The sequence below is a fragment of the Mustelus asterias genome, chromosome 26, assembly GCF_964213995.1.
Source record: "Mustelus asterias chromosome 26, sMusAst1.hap1.1, whole genome shotgun sequence".
NCBI classification, from domain to species: domain Eukaryota; kingdom Metazoa; phylum Chordata; class Chondrichthyes; order Carcharhiniformes; family Triakidae; genus Mustelus; species Mustelus asterias.
The window spans coordinates 35,776,182-35,791,447 of NC_135826.1; the positions used below are offsets into that span (position 1 = coordinate 35,776,182).

The 15,266-nt window shown below is 45.9% G+C and overlaps 1 protein-coding gene across 3 annotated transcripts in view; it reads left to right on the forward strand.

The window, feature by feature from the left end:
- Positions 1–13,411, forward strand: part of LOC144479563 (neurturin-like) — a 128,349-nt gene extending 114,938 nt beyond the window's left edge. For all 3 annotated transcript variants that reach the window (XM_078198427.1, XM_078198426.1, XM_078198429.1), the window contains exon 3: positions 9,193–13,411. In XM_078198427.1, coding sequence (XP_078054553.1) covers positions 9,193–9,641 — 449 coding nt within the window. In that variant the 3' untranslated portion in view covers positions 9,642–13,411. The remainder of the gene's footprint in view (positions 1–9,192) is intronic.
- Positions 13,412–15,266: the final 1,855 nt, after the last annotated feature.

Below are 15,266 nucleotides of genomic sequence, written 5' to 3' on the forward strand. Positions count from 1 at the left end.
CCCCGTTCTCTGTGGCGTTTATTCCAGCTGGCACACTTCTCGCTCAGTGCGCTCTCGGCTTGCATTGTCAGAGTGCAAGGGCATAAAACAGCTGAAGGTATCAACCAGGACCTTAGCAATCTTCAACAATTTAACAAACTGTGCGCATTGCACAATGTGATACGGCCAGCTCACATCACATCATGAAAAGCATTTGGGTCTGTTTCTGAGTTCTGTGTCTGCCACTTTGCCTAATTAGTATTCACTCGTGCCCTCTCCTTTATGGGGTCAACTGTACGTCAACACTTTATTGTAGAATAAACAGTGTTTTACTGAGCACTAAGTGCCTCCAACAGAATGGTTCATTCCTGCCCATAAACAATCGTTAGAATTACATGCCATTGCCACTACATACAATATGGATTTAATATTCTTAACATTCAGTCAGATGCTTGAAATCTTGTGATCATTTGCATTTTGAATCTCTGTATAAAAATATAAACAGCCAGAAACAGGAAGAGACGAGAGACCAGGTACAGTCTGTCTTTTATCATGAATTCTAGCTAGTTTATTTCACCTCTTAAGGGAAAGTTGTGCACAGCATTTCCCTCAATCCCCAGACATACCTGACAAACTACAAAATTCAGCAAAACTACTGAAGATCTGTCAAAATGTTGACAGATCAAGAGACGTACAACTGAAAGCCAGCCCTGAGTAAAACTCGGTGACCAAAGTCACTGCTGAATAAGTTAACTGAGTGGCCGGAGTTTTACCGCCCCGCCTGCCACAGGAATTGGAACAGACGAGGGGAGGAGCATGGGAAGGTCCATTGACCCTTTTACGGTCTTGGGATGAGCAAGGCTGTAAAATCCCACCCATTAAATTAATTTTTAAAAGTCATTCATGGGAAATGGATGCCCCTGATGGGTCAGCATTTATTGCCCATCCCCGAGGGCACTTTAAGAGTCAACTACATTGCTGTGGCTCAAGAGTCACAGGTAGGCCAGACCAGGTAAAGACCGCAGATTGTCTTCCCGAAAGGACAGTAGTGAACCAAATAGATTTTTATGACAATGGTTTCATGGTTATCATTTGACTTTTAATTCCAAATTTTTTTTGAATTCAAATTTCACCAATGGCCATGGTGGGATTCGAACACGTGTCCCCAGAGCACTACCCTAGGTTTCTGGATTACTAGTCCAAACGACAATGCCATTACACCACTGCTTCCCCCAATTCCTTTTTATTAAATTGGATGTCAGGAGAGACGTGAAGAGTTTTGGGATCATATTCCACATTTTAGTTTGTTTCCCTATGATGAATGACACCCACTTTTCCTCTAGGGAAGAAATCAAGGCTAAAGTTGGATTGAGCCCATGATGGTGGGCAGCAGGACCCTGGAGTGGCATTTTACAGCCAATTAAAGGGACAGCACCAGAATCACGGTCCTGCTGAGGATGGTGGCCCGCTTCGCCGAACTGCTGGCCCAATCAGAGGGGCGGCAGCCTCGGCAATGTCACTTTTAGAGGTGGCCAACTGCTGAGACTGTGAGGTGAAGGCGAGGCAAAGGCGAGGCGCCCTCATAGAGGAGGGAAGGTTTACTTTATCCGCAAGCCCAGGCCAGGAGACAGTGGTGAGGCAGGGACGGGAGGGGTGTATAAGGCCCTTCAAATGGCAGAGGGGCCCCCTGAGGGCCATGGAGTGGCCAAAGAGGAAGACCCCACTATCCTAGAGTGTACCTCACAGTCGCTCCACTTGGCAGAAGCTCCCCAACACTGGTTAAATATCAGAGGGATGGGGGTGGGTGGCATATTCCTTAATTAAACACTTAATTGCCACAATTGGCTGTGGTGATACTGTTCCCACAGCTGATAATATGGCAGCAAGAAGAGGATAGGCTCCCCTCCCAACGCCTTCCGCAACCAATTTACCAGCTCTCCCACCTCCCACCACTCCTCCAGACAGATGGTAACATTCAGAACACAGCGGCCTCTCATATAACACACAGAAATAGATGGTTGCAGGAGGGTTGAAGTGAACTTGTCGTTACTAGTATTGATGCGGCAGTGTCCGAGGGCAGGAGGATGAGGTAGCTGAACTTTAACTTAAGGAGGGGAAAACATTACAAAATCAGTAAATAATGGCACTGGTGTATCAAGTACACTGCTAAATGTTTTTGGCAGTCTCTCTCCAACATCCATATCCTCATTCCTCCAGCTCAAGATTCAGTTCACAAGCACTGCGCCTTGTTCAAGTCCCCATGTTTCAAAGGCAAGGGGATCATTTTGACTTTGGTCAGAAAATAGTTGTTCAGAATCATAGAATCCTACAGTGCAGAAGGAGGCCATTCAGCCCATTGAGTCTGCACCGACCACAATCCCACTCAGGCCCTATCCTCATAATCCCATGCATTTATCCTAGCTAATCCCCCTGGGCAATTCAACATGGCCAATCCACCTAACCAGCACATCTTTGGACTGTGGGAGGAAACCAGAGCACCTGAAAGAAACCCACGCAGACACGGGGAGAACGCGCAAACTCCACACAGACAGTGACCCAAGCCAGGAATCAAACCCGGGTCTCTGGCACTGTGAGGCAGCAGTGCTAACCACTGTGCTACTGTGCCGCCCTGTATCATCTGTATATGAAACATACTTCCCCATTTTAATTTTATTTATTGGTCCTCTTCCTCACCAATCAATCTTCCCATGCCCTCCTCTATCAGTTCCTCAGTTCCCTCATAGATAATTATGTGCTTAAGAATGATACCGATTGAATTGTGCTGATTTTCTCCCCCTTCCTTCCATTCATGCACCCATCTCCCTGGACGAAATTACTTTTCCTGTACATGATGATTTGGAAATCATGAATAGAATCATAGAATCTACAGTGCAGAAGGAGGCCATTTGGCCCATCGAGCCTGCACCGACAACAGTCTCACCCAGCTTCTATCACCATCACCGTCCTAATCCTCGTGACACGAGGATCAATTTAGCATGACCAATCAACCTAACCCACACATCTTTGGGGCGTGGGAGGAAACCGGAGCACCCGGAGGAAACCCACACAGATACGGGGAGAATGTGCAAACTCCACACAGACAGTGACCCGAGGCCGGAATTGAACCCGGGTCCCTGGCGCTGTGAGGCAGCAGTGCTACCCACTGTGCCACCGTGCCACCCCCTGCTGCCAATTGTTACCTGGTGTTGTGCCAGGATGTAGTGTGCTCTTCCCCCCGCTCCCCCCCCCACCTCCCAACCCCCACAGAGCATCAGCATTGGGTGGGAGCTGGAATTTCGTCAGCTGATCTGAAAATCTTGGAAGTAGCACAGAGCTGGTATTTATGAATGTCAAGCACTGTTTACATTGTGTGGAAAGTCTCTCTTTCTGTGTGACGAAAAATTATAACTGCACAGAAGGTGGACAAAATTCCTATGATCAGAAAGTTAGAAATAGTTTCCAAAACTGCAGGAATGCCAGTGTAGGATCCGATATCTGGGATCCTCCATTGTTGATCCCAGAAAATGTTTGAGAAAGCCTGTACTGGGCATACCTGACCTAATTTCTCGTGTTTCTGCCACATTATGATGGGAGTATAGAGGAAGAGCTGCTTCAGTATTGGTATTAGAAAACTTACTGTGCAGAAGGAGGCCATTCGGCCCATCAAGTCTGCACTGACAACAATCCCACCGAGGTCCTATCCCAGTAACCCCACATATTTACCCTACTAATCCCTCTAACCTACGCATCCCGGGACACTAAGGGGCAATTTAGCACGGCCAATGCACCTAACCCGCACATCTTTGGTCTGTGGGAGGAAACCGGAGCACCCGAAGGAAACCCACAATGTTGAGTTCATACTTTTAACAATGAATACTGCAGGGATGCCACTAAATGTCAGTGAAAATGTTCGGCTGTCTGTGCACGACACTTGTTCACATCCAAAAGGAATTGTTCGATTAAAAAATTGCCGACGTGAACTCTGTAAATTTGTTGCAACAAGCGAAAAGCAGCGACTCTGATTTAAGATGAAATGTATCCTGTAATATCTGGGCAGGAACAGCGTGTTTAACTATGAGCAGGTACTCACTATGTGAAATGTTCTTCTTTTACAGATGTGACAGTCAGTATCTCCGACCAACAAGCATCACCGCTGCATTATCATCACCATATTGAAGCAGGCACTAGCCCAGATATACATGCACTGAAAGGCTTTCTGGTGATTTCAACAAAGCACAGAATAGGCCGCTTCTCTTGATCAGAGAAACAAAAATGGCAGTCGGGTTGCCAACTGGGCTGGCACGGTGGCACAGTGGTTAGCACTGCTGCCTTACAGCACCAGGGACCTGGGTTCGATTCTCGGCTCGGGTCACTGTCTGTGTGGAGTCTGTACATTCTCCCCGTGTCTGCGTGGGTTTCCTCCAGGTGCTCCGGTTTCCTCCCACAATCCGAAAGATGTGCTGGGTTAGGTGCATTGACCGTGCTAAATTCTTCCTCAGTGGGGAAAAATAATTCTCCCTCAGGTGGGCAAAAATAAAGCAATATCAAAGCAATTAATAATGGAAGTGTAATGGAAAAGATCACCATTAGAGTGTGAGAGAGATTGAGTCTGTTTGCCTGGCTCACTCCCAATCTCTCCATACTCACCCACCATCACCTGCCATCTGAGTGGGTGCGATTGTGTGGGGTAAGGGTGAGTGGGAATCCTGAGACTGCGAGTGAGCCAGACACACACACACTCTCCTCCCCACCCCTCTGACGCACACACACACACACTCTCCCCCCCCCCACCCCTCTGACACACACACACATACACCCCTGGCACACACACACACTCCCCTGACACACACACACACTCTCCCCCCCCCACCCCTCTGACACACACACACATACACCCCTGGCACACACACACACTCCCCTGACACACTCACACACACTCCCCTGACACACACACAGACGCACTCTCCCCCCCCACTCCCAGACCACACACACATGCGCGCACACACACACACACACACCCCTGACACACGCACCCCTGACACACACACGCACACAGTCTCCCCCCCCACCCCCCGACACATACACATACATACATACACGCACACTCACATACACTCGCTCTCTCTCCCCCGCCGCCCCCCCACCCCCCCCCCCCCCCCCCCTACATATTCACTGACTCAATCACTCCCTCACACACACACACTTCCCACACCCACCCAGCCCAGGGCGAGCATCTCCTTTCCATACCTGAGCCAGCCCGCATGGAGTGAGTCTCTCCTCCCACAACCTGACCCAGCGGTGAGTTGGTCCCTCCCCCACCTGACGCATGGCAGTCTCTTTCTCTCTCACTCCCTCTGTGTTTCCTGAGTTTCCAGAGTCCACTCACTGCCGCCAGCTGCTGTTCCTCTATCACAGATTGCTTCTTTCCCGCATTTGTTGCTGATAGGTTCAAGCTTATCAGCAGCACATGCAGGAGAGGAATGGCCTGTGATTGGAGGAGCAGTTTCTACTTACCGCCATTTTGAAAACTACCCCAGGGGGCTTCATGGGACCCAGCCAGCTTGCAGGCCCAGACACTGGACAAGCCTGGTGTCGAATGATTCCTTGAATGATACGCCTCAGTAAAGTTGAGGTGGCTCCATCACATGTCACAGCAATGTTGCCGGGAGGGTAGTGATGAGTCCTGGTGGATCTCCTCCTATTATCTCTGAGCTATTTGACTCTCCTCATGTAACATTTGAAACAATGTGAGATCTTGTACTGCACCCATCATTCTTTGTGGGCCAAAACAGCTGACCCACAGGAACAAAAACAGAAAATGCTGGAAAATCTCAGCAGGTCTGACAACATCTGTAGAGAGAGAATAGAGCCAACATTTCGAGTCAGGATGACCCTTGGTTCGAGGTGATCAACTGAGCTCTGTCTGGGATCTCAATCAACCCCAGTCTCATTATTAACCATTTAGATATGGGTAACATTAATGTGATGCATTGTTGAAAACAAGCTCCAGTAAATTAGCACCTCCTTATTCATTGCTGCTGATTGATATGAGCTAACGGTGAGTATCGTGGCTCCAAGTTTCCTCTTGGGCAAAGTCCTGTTGGAAAAGGAGTAGAAGAGGACCAACAGGGCAAGGGAATCAGATGCTACCCAGGAACACTGGAATACTGTCCTCAAGATCTCACTCTGGGCTTGGTGCTGGGTGCAAGTTCCATCCACTTTGTTAATCTGCTGAGCAGGCAGCAATTTTGGCATCACTTGCCAGAATTTCCACTCTTGGGAATTTTCCATTGACTGGATTCAGGGAATGTACCAACATCCAGGCCCGTGGAGCTATGAATGTAGGGCCCACCGCCGTTTCTAGAAAACCCGAGAATTGTTTTGTAAAACTTATGTTTAAATGTACCTTTAAAATTAGGAGGTAATTAGTTGGAATCTTACCTTTGAAGCCAAGCCGGCCAATGGCACCAATCTACCACCACATATTCCTCTGCCACCTGCCCCCGCTCACACAGTGCATGCCAAATACTTGCCCATGCAGGCATAGGAATTGTTTTTAAGTTTATCTATTAGTGTCATAAGTAGGCTTACATTAACACTGCAGTGAAGTTATTGTGAAAATCCCCTATCATTGTTCTGATTTATTTAAATTATGTGACACTATGTTGACCCCAAGTACGCCGGTGGCCTCAGAAGCACGAGTCAGTGACAGAATGGGATTGAGGAAATTTGGTTACCCGGTGCTATTGATTAATTATTGTAAATGCATCTATTTCTGGAGGCAAGCTGAGTGGGTGAAAATGGCCAAATACTAAACTGCAAAATTATTACATCTAAATATGTACTCAGTATATGTACTAACTCTGATTTTCAGAAGACTTTCAATCTCATGACGTCTCTTTGCCTCTGTTTTTACACAGGGAGAGGAGGAAATGTTGCTTAAAGTAGGTACCATCATTCCAGGAATAGCAGAGAAAGTCCTAGACAGTTTGAGGCTGATTCTTACCCCCCACCCTCTAACACTCCAGCATAGTTGCCCTTTTTGACATGAATCCTGCTCTGATGTAGAATCAGAGAATCCCTACAGTGCAGAAGGAGGCCATTCGGACCATCGAGTCTGCACCGACTACAATCCCACCCCATAACCCCATGTATTTACCCTAACTAGTCCCTCTAACACTAAAGGGAAATTTAGCATGGCCAATCCACTTAACCCGCACATCTTTGGACTGAAGAATCTGGCTATATTTCCACATTCAACTCCATTTGTAAGGGCTGCTTTCGGACTGTCCTGAATCGACTGAGCAAAGTTGTGCACAGCTGCATTTCACAACTGCTGTCGGCTTCCTCTCTGTCTTTCTCCCTTCTTTTCAGCTGCTTCTGGTTATTTATGGGAGGCAACATACAGAACATTTCTAATGGAATTAAAGATTTTCGTGCCGATGGGTGCTCACATTTGTGAATCAGTTTGTGTGTGCTCATTTCCTGTACCTGTTCTTGTTCTAATGATTTAGCGTTGTTTAAAATGTTGTAGATGAAAGCACCTTATTTAGGATGCATGGTGGCACAGTGGTTAGCACTGCTGCCTCGCAGCAGCAGGGACCCAGGTTCGATTGGGTCACTGTCTGTGTGGAGTCTGCATGTTCTCTCCGTGTCTGCGTGGGTTTCCTCCGGGTGCTCCGGTTTCCTCCCACAGTCCAAAGATGTGTGGGTTAGGTTGACTGGCCATGCTAAATTGACCCTAGTGTCAGGGAGGTTAGCAGGGTAAATATGTGGGGTTACGGGAATAGGGCTTGGGTGGGATTGTGGTCGGTGCAGATCCGATTGGCTGAATGGCCTCACTCTGCACCGTAGGGATTCTATGATTCTAAGTTGTGGCAAGAACTGAGTGCAGAAATGAAGAATTTTTGCTTCATTTACCTCTGTAGGGCAGTGCAGATGTTTAGGGGACCCTTCTCCAGGTTTTGAAATGAGTTGGGCAAATAGTAGAACACATTGTACAATCTCTGTGGAAGGAATATGGTTCAAAGGTCAAATGGGTTTCTCGAATTCCCTGTACTGTCTCATTGTAATGAATATAGAAGGTGCAGCAGAGCTTCAGTCACCTGGAGAGCTCAGGCAGAAGAGCGACTGGAGCTCTGAAACGGCTGTGACTCTTGAAGGTTGATGTATTTTGGAACAATACTTAAACACTGTCTCTGTAAGATAACATGCTTCCCTGATGCTGTACAACCCAATCTTGTGAAAGAAACAATGACAATGTAATATAATAAGCACCAAAATAAAAGCCAGCAAAGTTTATTTATTAGTCACAAGTAAGGCTTACATTAACACCAATGAAGTTACTGTGAAATTCCCCTGATACCAGGTTAAAGTGCAACATGTTTATTTGGTAGCGTTCCGAAAGCTTGTGCTACCAAATAAACCTGTTGCACTTTAACCTGGTGTTGTGAGACTACTTACTGTGCCTACCCCAGTCCAACAACTCCACATCATGAAATTCCCCTAGTTGCCACACTCTGGCGCCTGTTCGGGTCAATGGCACCTAACCAGCATGTCTTTCAGACTGTGGGAGGAAACCAGAGCACCCGGAGGAAACCCACGCAGACACATGGAGAACATGCAAACTCCACACAGACAGTGACCCAAGCCAGGAGTTCAACCCAGGTCCATGTTGCTGTGAGGCAGCAGTGCTAACCACTGTGCTACCGTGCCACCCACACACTGAGGCTCTTCTCAGAGCTTGTGTTGAAAACCCCAGTGGCCCTGACAGGAAGCAGGAATACAGTAAGAAGTTTAACAACACCAGGTTAAAGTCCAACAAACCTTTTGGCCTTTAACCTGGTGTTGTTAAACTTCTTACTGTGTTTACCCCAGTCCAACGCCGGCATCTCCACATCAGGAAGCAGGAATGGCATTGGAAGCACTGAGGGTCTTTTGAACACGTGGTGGAACATCATTGGGTAGTGATGTACAGGAAGAGCTGATCCAATTGTCAATGCTGATAAATTATATCTAAGTACAAAACAAATGGTGTCACATGAGTCAGGTGAGGGATAACTGGCATCTGATGTGATACTGCCTGCTTTGCACTAGCATCTAACCCAAACTTCTATCCCTCTATTGCAGGGTACACAGCAGCAATAGGATGAACAGTTTTGTAATGAAGATTAATCTTACTATTTTGTAATCATCTTAACTTCTTTGTTTCAGATAAGAGTATATTTAAAACCCATACGGACGAAGAGGCCAAGGAGCTGGTTCGAACCTTGATTCAAAGGTACAGAAGATCACCCGACTCAAAGCGTAAGGCTCGGACTCATTCGCGAATGACTTTAAGAAGTAAAAGAGCAAAATCAAGAGCGGCCAGTGGGTGCACCTTGAAGGAGATCAATGTGACAGTCAGCGATCTGGGCTTTGCCCATATCTCGGAGGAGGTCGTGCGCTTCAGATACTGCACCGGTTCCTGCGATGCTGAAGAGAAAAACTATGACCTGACTCTGAAAGCTTTGAGAAATTCAAAGCGAATTAAGAAGGAGAAGGTCAGAGCGCGGCCATGTTGTCGGCCCACACTTTATGACGATGATGTCTCTTTCCTGGATAATAAGTTTCGTTATTACACACTCCGACAACTCTCGGCAAAGGAATGTGGCTGCGTTTGAGGGACCGACCACACGACACGAATACTTAAGTCTCTTCCTCACAATGGACAGGAGCCTTCAGACCTTGCTCGGCCCTGAGCCCTGCTCAAGAGTACGGTTTCTTGGCGAGATGTCAACAGGAGGAGATGGGTAGGGATGATAATCTCCACCCCCACTGAGGCTTAGAGTTACAGCGCATCAAGAAATAGCAGGCTCGACAAAGAATTTTTCAGCAAATTTATGTTTGCCATACCATGTGGTCTTTATGTTTCCAAATGTGCTCTAAAGTACAGCTCTGTGGCCAGCCTTGTGTCAAGTGGGAATGTGGGTTTCTGTTTTGCAGTTGTACTTTTCACCAGACTTAATAGATTCTACAATGCAGGATGGGAATCCCAGGGTCACGGTTTGTGCAGAAGGAATATGCTTTGAATGACTTCACCCTCTCTTCCCCCTCTCCCTCACATATTTATATTTATATATATATATAATATAGATATATTATATATATGAAAAACAAAATGATGAAACCACAATTCTCATTTAACTGGCCAGTGATGCAGAAGGTGTGGAGTCCAGCCTCCCTGGACTTGCTGGGAAGAGTTGTAATACTCTTAGTTGGTCTGTGGTAGAATGAACAGACTGGCTGATGCTGATAAGCAGGCACCTGTAAATCATGAAGACCTGAATCCTGTCAACTTTTGAGGATTAGATAAGACAAATCATTGAAGGATTTTACTGGGTCGCAGTCGCAGTGTTGCATTGCTAGTCAGCTTAATCCCTTTTGAAATGACCAAACCAAAGCTGATTAACATTCAGTGATTGTAGGGTGTGAAATTCCACCCAGTTATTAGTGTCGACAGGCATGTGGTTGAAATTCAGAATTCTGCGATGCTACCTGACTAGATAATAGAGTCAGATTATTTATATACTCACAATATGAGACTAAAGCAGTATATATACAACAGTAACCTTCATTTTCCTTGTCTTTCATTCACTATATCACCCCCTCTCAGCCTCACTACCTCTGTTGGTTCCAGTACCCATTCTCTCTGTCTCCCTCACCCCTCCATTTCTGTCAAGCCATTACCTCTGTTGTCTCAATCACCGCCATGTTTTCTGTGGGTTGATATCATCCAGAGTGATTTTAATAGTGAAGATATGGCTGGAATTCTCCGATCTCGCCCGTGGCTGGGATTCTCCAGTTCCTCTGCAGCGAATGAAGTTTTGGCTGAGCTCCAAATTCTCCGTTCTGGCTGGCAGCAGTGGCGGGGCGAACAAGATTGGAGAATCTTGGCCATCATTTCTTTGTTCTTGGGATGTGAGTTTGCTCATTGCCCACCCCTAATTACCCTTGACAAGTTGGTGATAGACCACCTTCTTGAACTGCTGCGGTTCATGTTCTTATGAGATTCCTTTGTCGTCTGTTTTAATGAAGGCTTTAGAGGGTTGCTGCTACATTGGAACAACTGGCAAACCAATTTGATGCCAATATTGATATTCAACATTAATATCACATTGAGTGATTTCAGCCCAGCCATTCTAAGCTGATAAAGAGGGCATTTGGCAGCTAGCTGCTCCCCGCTTGGCAGGGAGGCAGTAAGTACAGTGAGGAAGGAAAGCTTCCAGGATTCTTGCAAGAATTTCTGAGATTCGCACCCAAACAGTCTGCATTTTTCATTGAAACTGCACATTACATCAGACTGAAATCACAGATTCCTTCACATGTTCATATCAATGCCGATTATTTGTGCTATTGTTCATATGTAGTACTGTTATCCTTGATTTACTGTATGTGCTACAGCCTAGGGTGCCAGCAGCTGGTCCTCACTTCTACCAATGTTGGCACCAATATTCCTCACATGTTGCTTATAAGTACCTGTACAACTGACATGGTCGCCACCATTGATGTGGCCCTGGGACTATCCATATCACTGTTGCTACAATTACGTTGCCAACAGTTCTGATTTAAACACAAGTTCCTTAAGACGAATGAAAGGGACAAATGGTCTACAGAAGGATGATCACTCACAGACTCAGAGAAGGCTTGCTCTCGATGCTCTTAGACATACCATTATCATTGTCTCATACACGGTCAGGATGACAGAAGGCGAACTAGAGGGAACTTGGTCAGCTCTTGTCTGGCAATTCTCGTGGTACAGCAAGCTCATGGGTGGACTTTTTCTGTCACTGAGACTAAGGTCACAGGAGTGGGATGTAACCCCAGAAGTTTGATCTACGAGTCCTAACTCCTAAATGTTTCCCAGGTTTACCAGAGATATTATTTAACCGGGATTGAGCCTGTGCCAATAGCCCCTTTATTAAGTCAGATTGCATCTTAAATGCTAAAAAGAGCACTGCAGGAGTCCAATGTTCATAACATTTTATCAAGATTTAATACAAAATTAACAAATTTGGTGTAGTGTTCCATTGATTATATAATGTTTTAAATTTATCTTCAGTATCTGTCCTGATTAACTGTAGTGTTCCTTATCTGATCCCAGGCTCTGATATTCTGACCTCTAAACAGGCCTTGCCTCATGTGGTGTTGTCACCAAAGTACCCATCCCCCACTGCCTACCTTTACCATTCCTACCCTCCCAACATGGTTACTCTCAAAATAGTAATTATGGGAAGGGATGGAATTGAATCAATGAATGTTTCAATGTAAAAAGTCAGTCGTAGGCCTAACCTGCTGACGTTGTTATTTTAGTGGGGTTAACCGCACATTAATCTCCTGTCTACCGACGACACATTCACTTCAGCTGGAACATCCCGTTTCCAATTCTTGGCAGATGACAAATCATTGCCTCTTAATAAACAAATTTAATGCAAAATCCAATTTAATGTCCAACCCCCACACTACCATGCCCTGAATTCTGATCCTGCATTCCAGTGGTACCAATCCCAATATCTTTTAGCCTCTGTCCTACCTTGGATCAGGTGCCATGCTAGAAGTTCATTTTAATAATGGCGCAGCAGTTATAAATACCTATATCTGGACAATTTGTTGGCATGGGTTGAATATTGTCCCTTCATAGACCACACTATTATCCTACAGCTATTTGGAAAGGCAAGCAAGCCAGCTAATTACTTTTAACTGTTAAGAGACTTTCTGTCAGGGAGCTAGGTCAAGTCAGCCTTGAGGTGAGGTGGCGACATAACACTAACCCATGGAGGTGCAGTTCCTGAGTTACTCCAGCCTGACACTCACAAAGTGCAGAGAAAGAGAGAGAGAGAGACAGCAAGACGGCACTGGTGAATTGCGAGGGACGTTTTGAGGTTAGAATATGTGAGGTTGTCACTAGATAGAGTGGTGGATCTGGACACAGATGAATAACCTATCCTTAAATGACGCTTTAACCTGACTGGAGATCCTTGTGAGCAGAAAAAGACGGAAAAGTGACGGACTGTTGACACATCATTAAAAAGGAGACAATAGATGTTGTTTGGCAGCCTTGTACTGGTAATGGAGCATCGTGTGAGGATTGCTGTGTTCTCTTGCTTTACATTCTCATTTTTAAACCAAAAGCACTTAAACATTTACCTCTGAATGACGTAACTGTACAAATTCATCTTCTTTCCTGCCTCTGGTGTTGGACAACCATGACCGACTGAAACAATTTGATGCAATGCATCGGTGTCAGTGAAACAGTCTATTTATTGGAGAGTAAATTATGTTATTTATTTAGTATTATTACAAACAAACAATCTGTTTATTTATTTGAAACAGTATAATGTGCCAAAGCAGAGTTCCTTTCATTACAGTCTCTTCCTATATTACCTGTGAGATACACTTGTTAAATTGAAAATAAAAAGTGAAAACATTCATGGAATGTGGAATTGAGTTATTCTCGTGTCAGCTGTTAAAACAAAGTGGGAACTAATATTCAATTACTCACTGGCTCTTTTTCAGCTGGAAAGTGATTAATTTACGTGGATAAATAAAAGCCAACCTGAATTCTTATTGTTCTTTAACACAGGCCCTGGGATCTTCCTTGCTCTTTATTTCGAGGCATTGGTTAGGCCTGTGGTTACAGAAAGACCCTTCCTATGGCTGGAATTTTACCGCCTCGCCTGCCTCGATTCTGGGGCGGGCGAGGCTCGCAAAACGGAATCCTCCAATGGCCTCGGGTGGGATTTTACGAGCCCCGCCTGAGCCTTTGCAGCTGAGCGCATTACACTTCAATGGATGGGATGCTATGCTGGGAGAATGTCTATGTCGAGTTTGCCTCCAAATCCGAATTTATTCTGACGATTGTAAACAATTCCGAGCGGCTGAACCCATTCCCATTCATTCTGTGAGCTGTTTTGTTTTCGATGGTTATGATTACATCCACTTTTTAGCAATAAATCCTCAAATGTGTGAGTGGTGATGGACTTCTGCAAACTAATCACAGGAGACTCCGGTATGGTCATGATCGTTTATTCAAGCATACAGGGAGCACTGCCGTAGAGACTCCTAATACAACACTCGCCAAATCACAAATTTTCACTGTGTTTATACATTGTTGGTCACGTACACAGAACATTGTTCAAATTCCAATCTTGTCTACATATAGGTTGAGATTCTTTCACCCGAGCAGGCTAGTTATCTCCTCCTAGCCCAGAATTCCCCGGCTGTTCACGCTGGTGGGATTCTCTGGTCCCATTGCAGTGAATGGAGATTTGGCTGAGTGCCAAATTCCCCATCCTCACCTGCAGCGGAAGTGGGGCATGAATGTCCAGAGAATTCTGGCCTTTGTCCTCTCCCAGAGACTATACTTGATCTAGAATCATACAAGCCCTACAGTGCAGAAGGAGGCCATTCAGCCCATCGAGTCCACACCGACAACAATCCCACCCAGGCCCTATCCCTGTAACCCCGCATATTTAGCCCACTAATCCGCACATCTTTGGACTGTGGGAGGAAACCGGAGCCCCCGGAGGAAACCCACGTAGACAGGGGGAGGACGTGCAAACTCCACACAGATAGTGACCCAAGCCGGGAATCTAACCCAGGTCTCTGGAGCTGAGAGACCACTGTGCCACCGTGCCACTGTTTTGTCTTAACTCTTGTCCCTATAACGGTAAACAGTTGCTTCCCAAGGCCTTACTGGAGAGTTCTACTGATATGGGCCCTCAGGGTTAGTAAGGTTCATTGGTGACTGGCTGTGTAAGCATTTATCTAGCAGGTGCTCTTTACTCTAAGTCACGAATGTTCGCACTAGCCCCCTTTTAATAAATATATATTTTTTCCTCTAACATGTGCGATAAAGTATACATTTTATGAAATTGGCCTTGGTAACTTTGATTGCAGGTGGCAGAATACATTGCAAGGAATTTTTTTTCCCCATATTGGCCCTGGGGTTTTTCACTCTGGGTTTTCGCCTCTCCCTGGAGATCACATGGTCTGGAATGGGGGGGTGGGGGTGAGTTAATAGGTTGTAATGAACAAAGCATCGTAGCTGTGAGGGACAGCTCGGTGGATAGGATATTGGTATGTAGATAGGCTGGAAAATTGGGCGGGGATCCTGGATTCAGGATTCAATCCTGGACTGGGGAGCGGCGCGGGCTTGGAGGGCCGAAGGGCCTGTTCCTGTGCTGTATTGTTCTTTGTTCTTTGTTCTTTGTTGAATCTTGATGTGACTGTGCTATACTGGGAGCCTG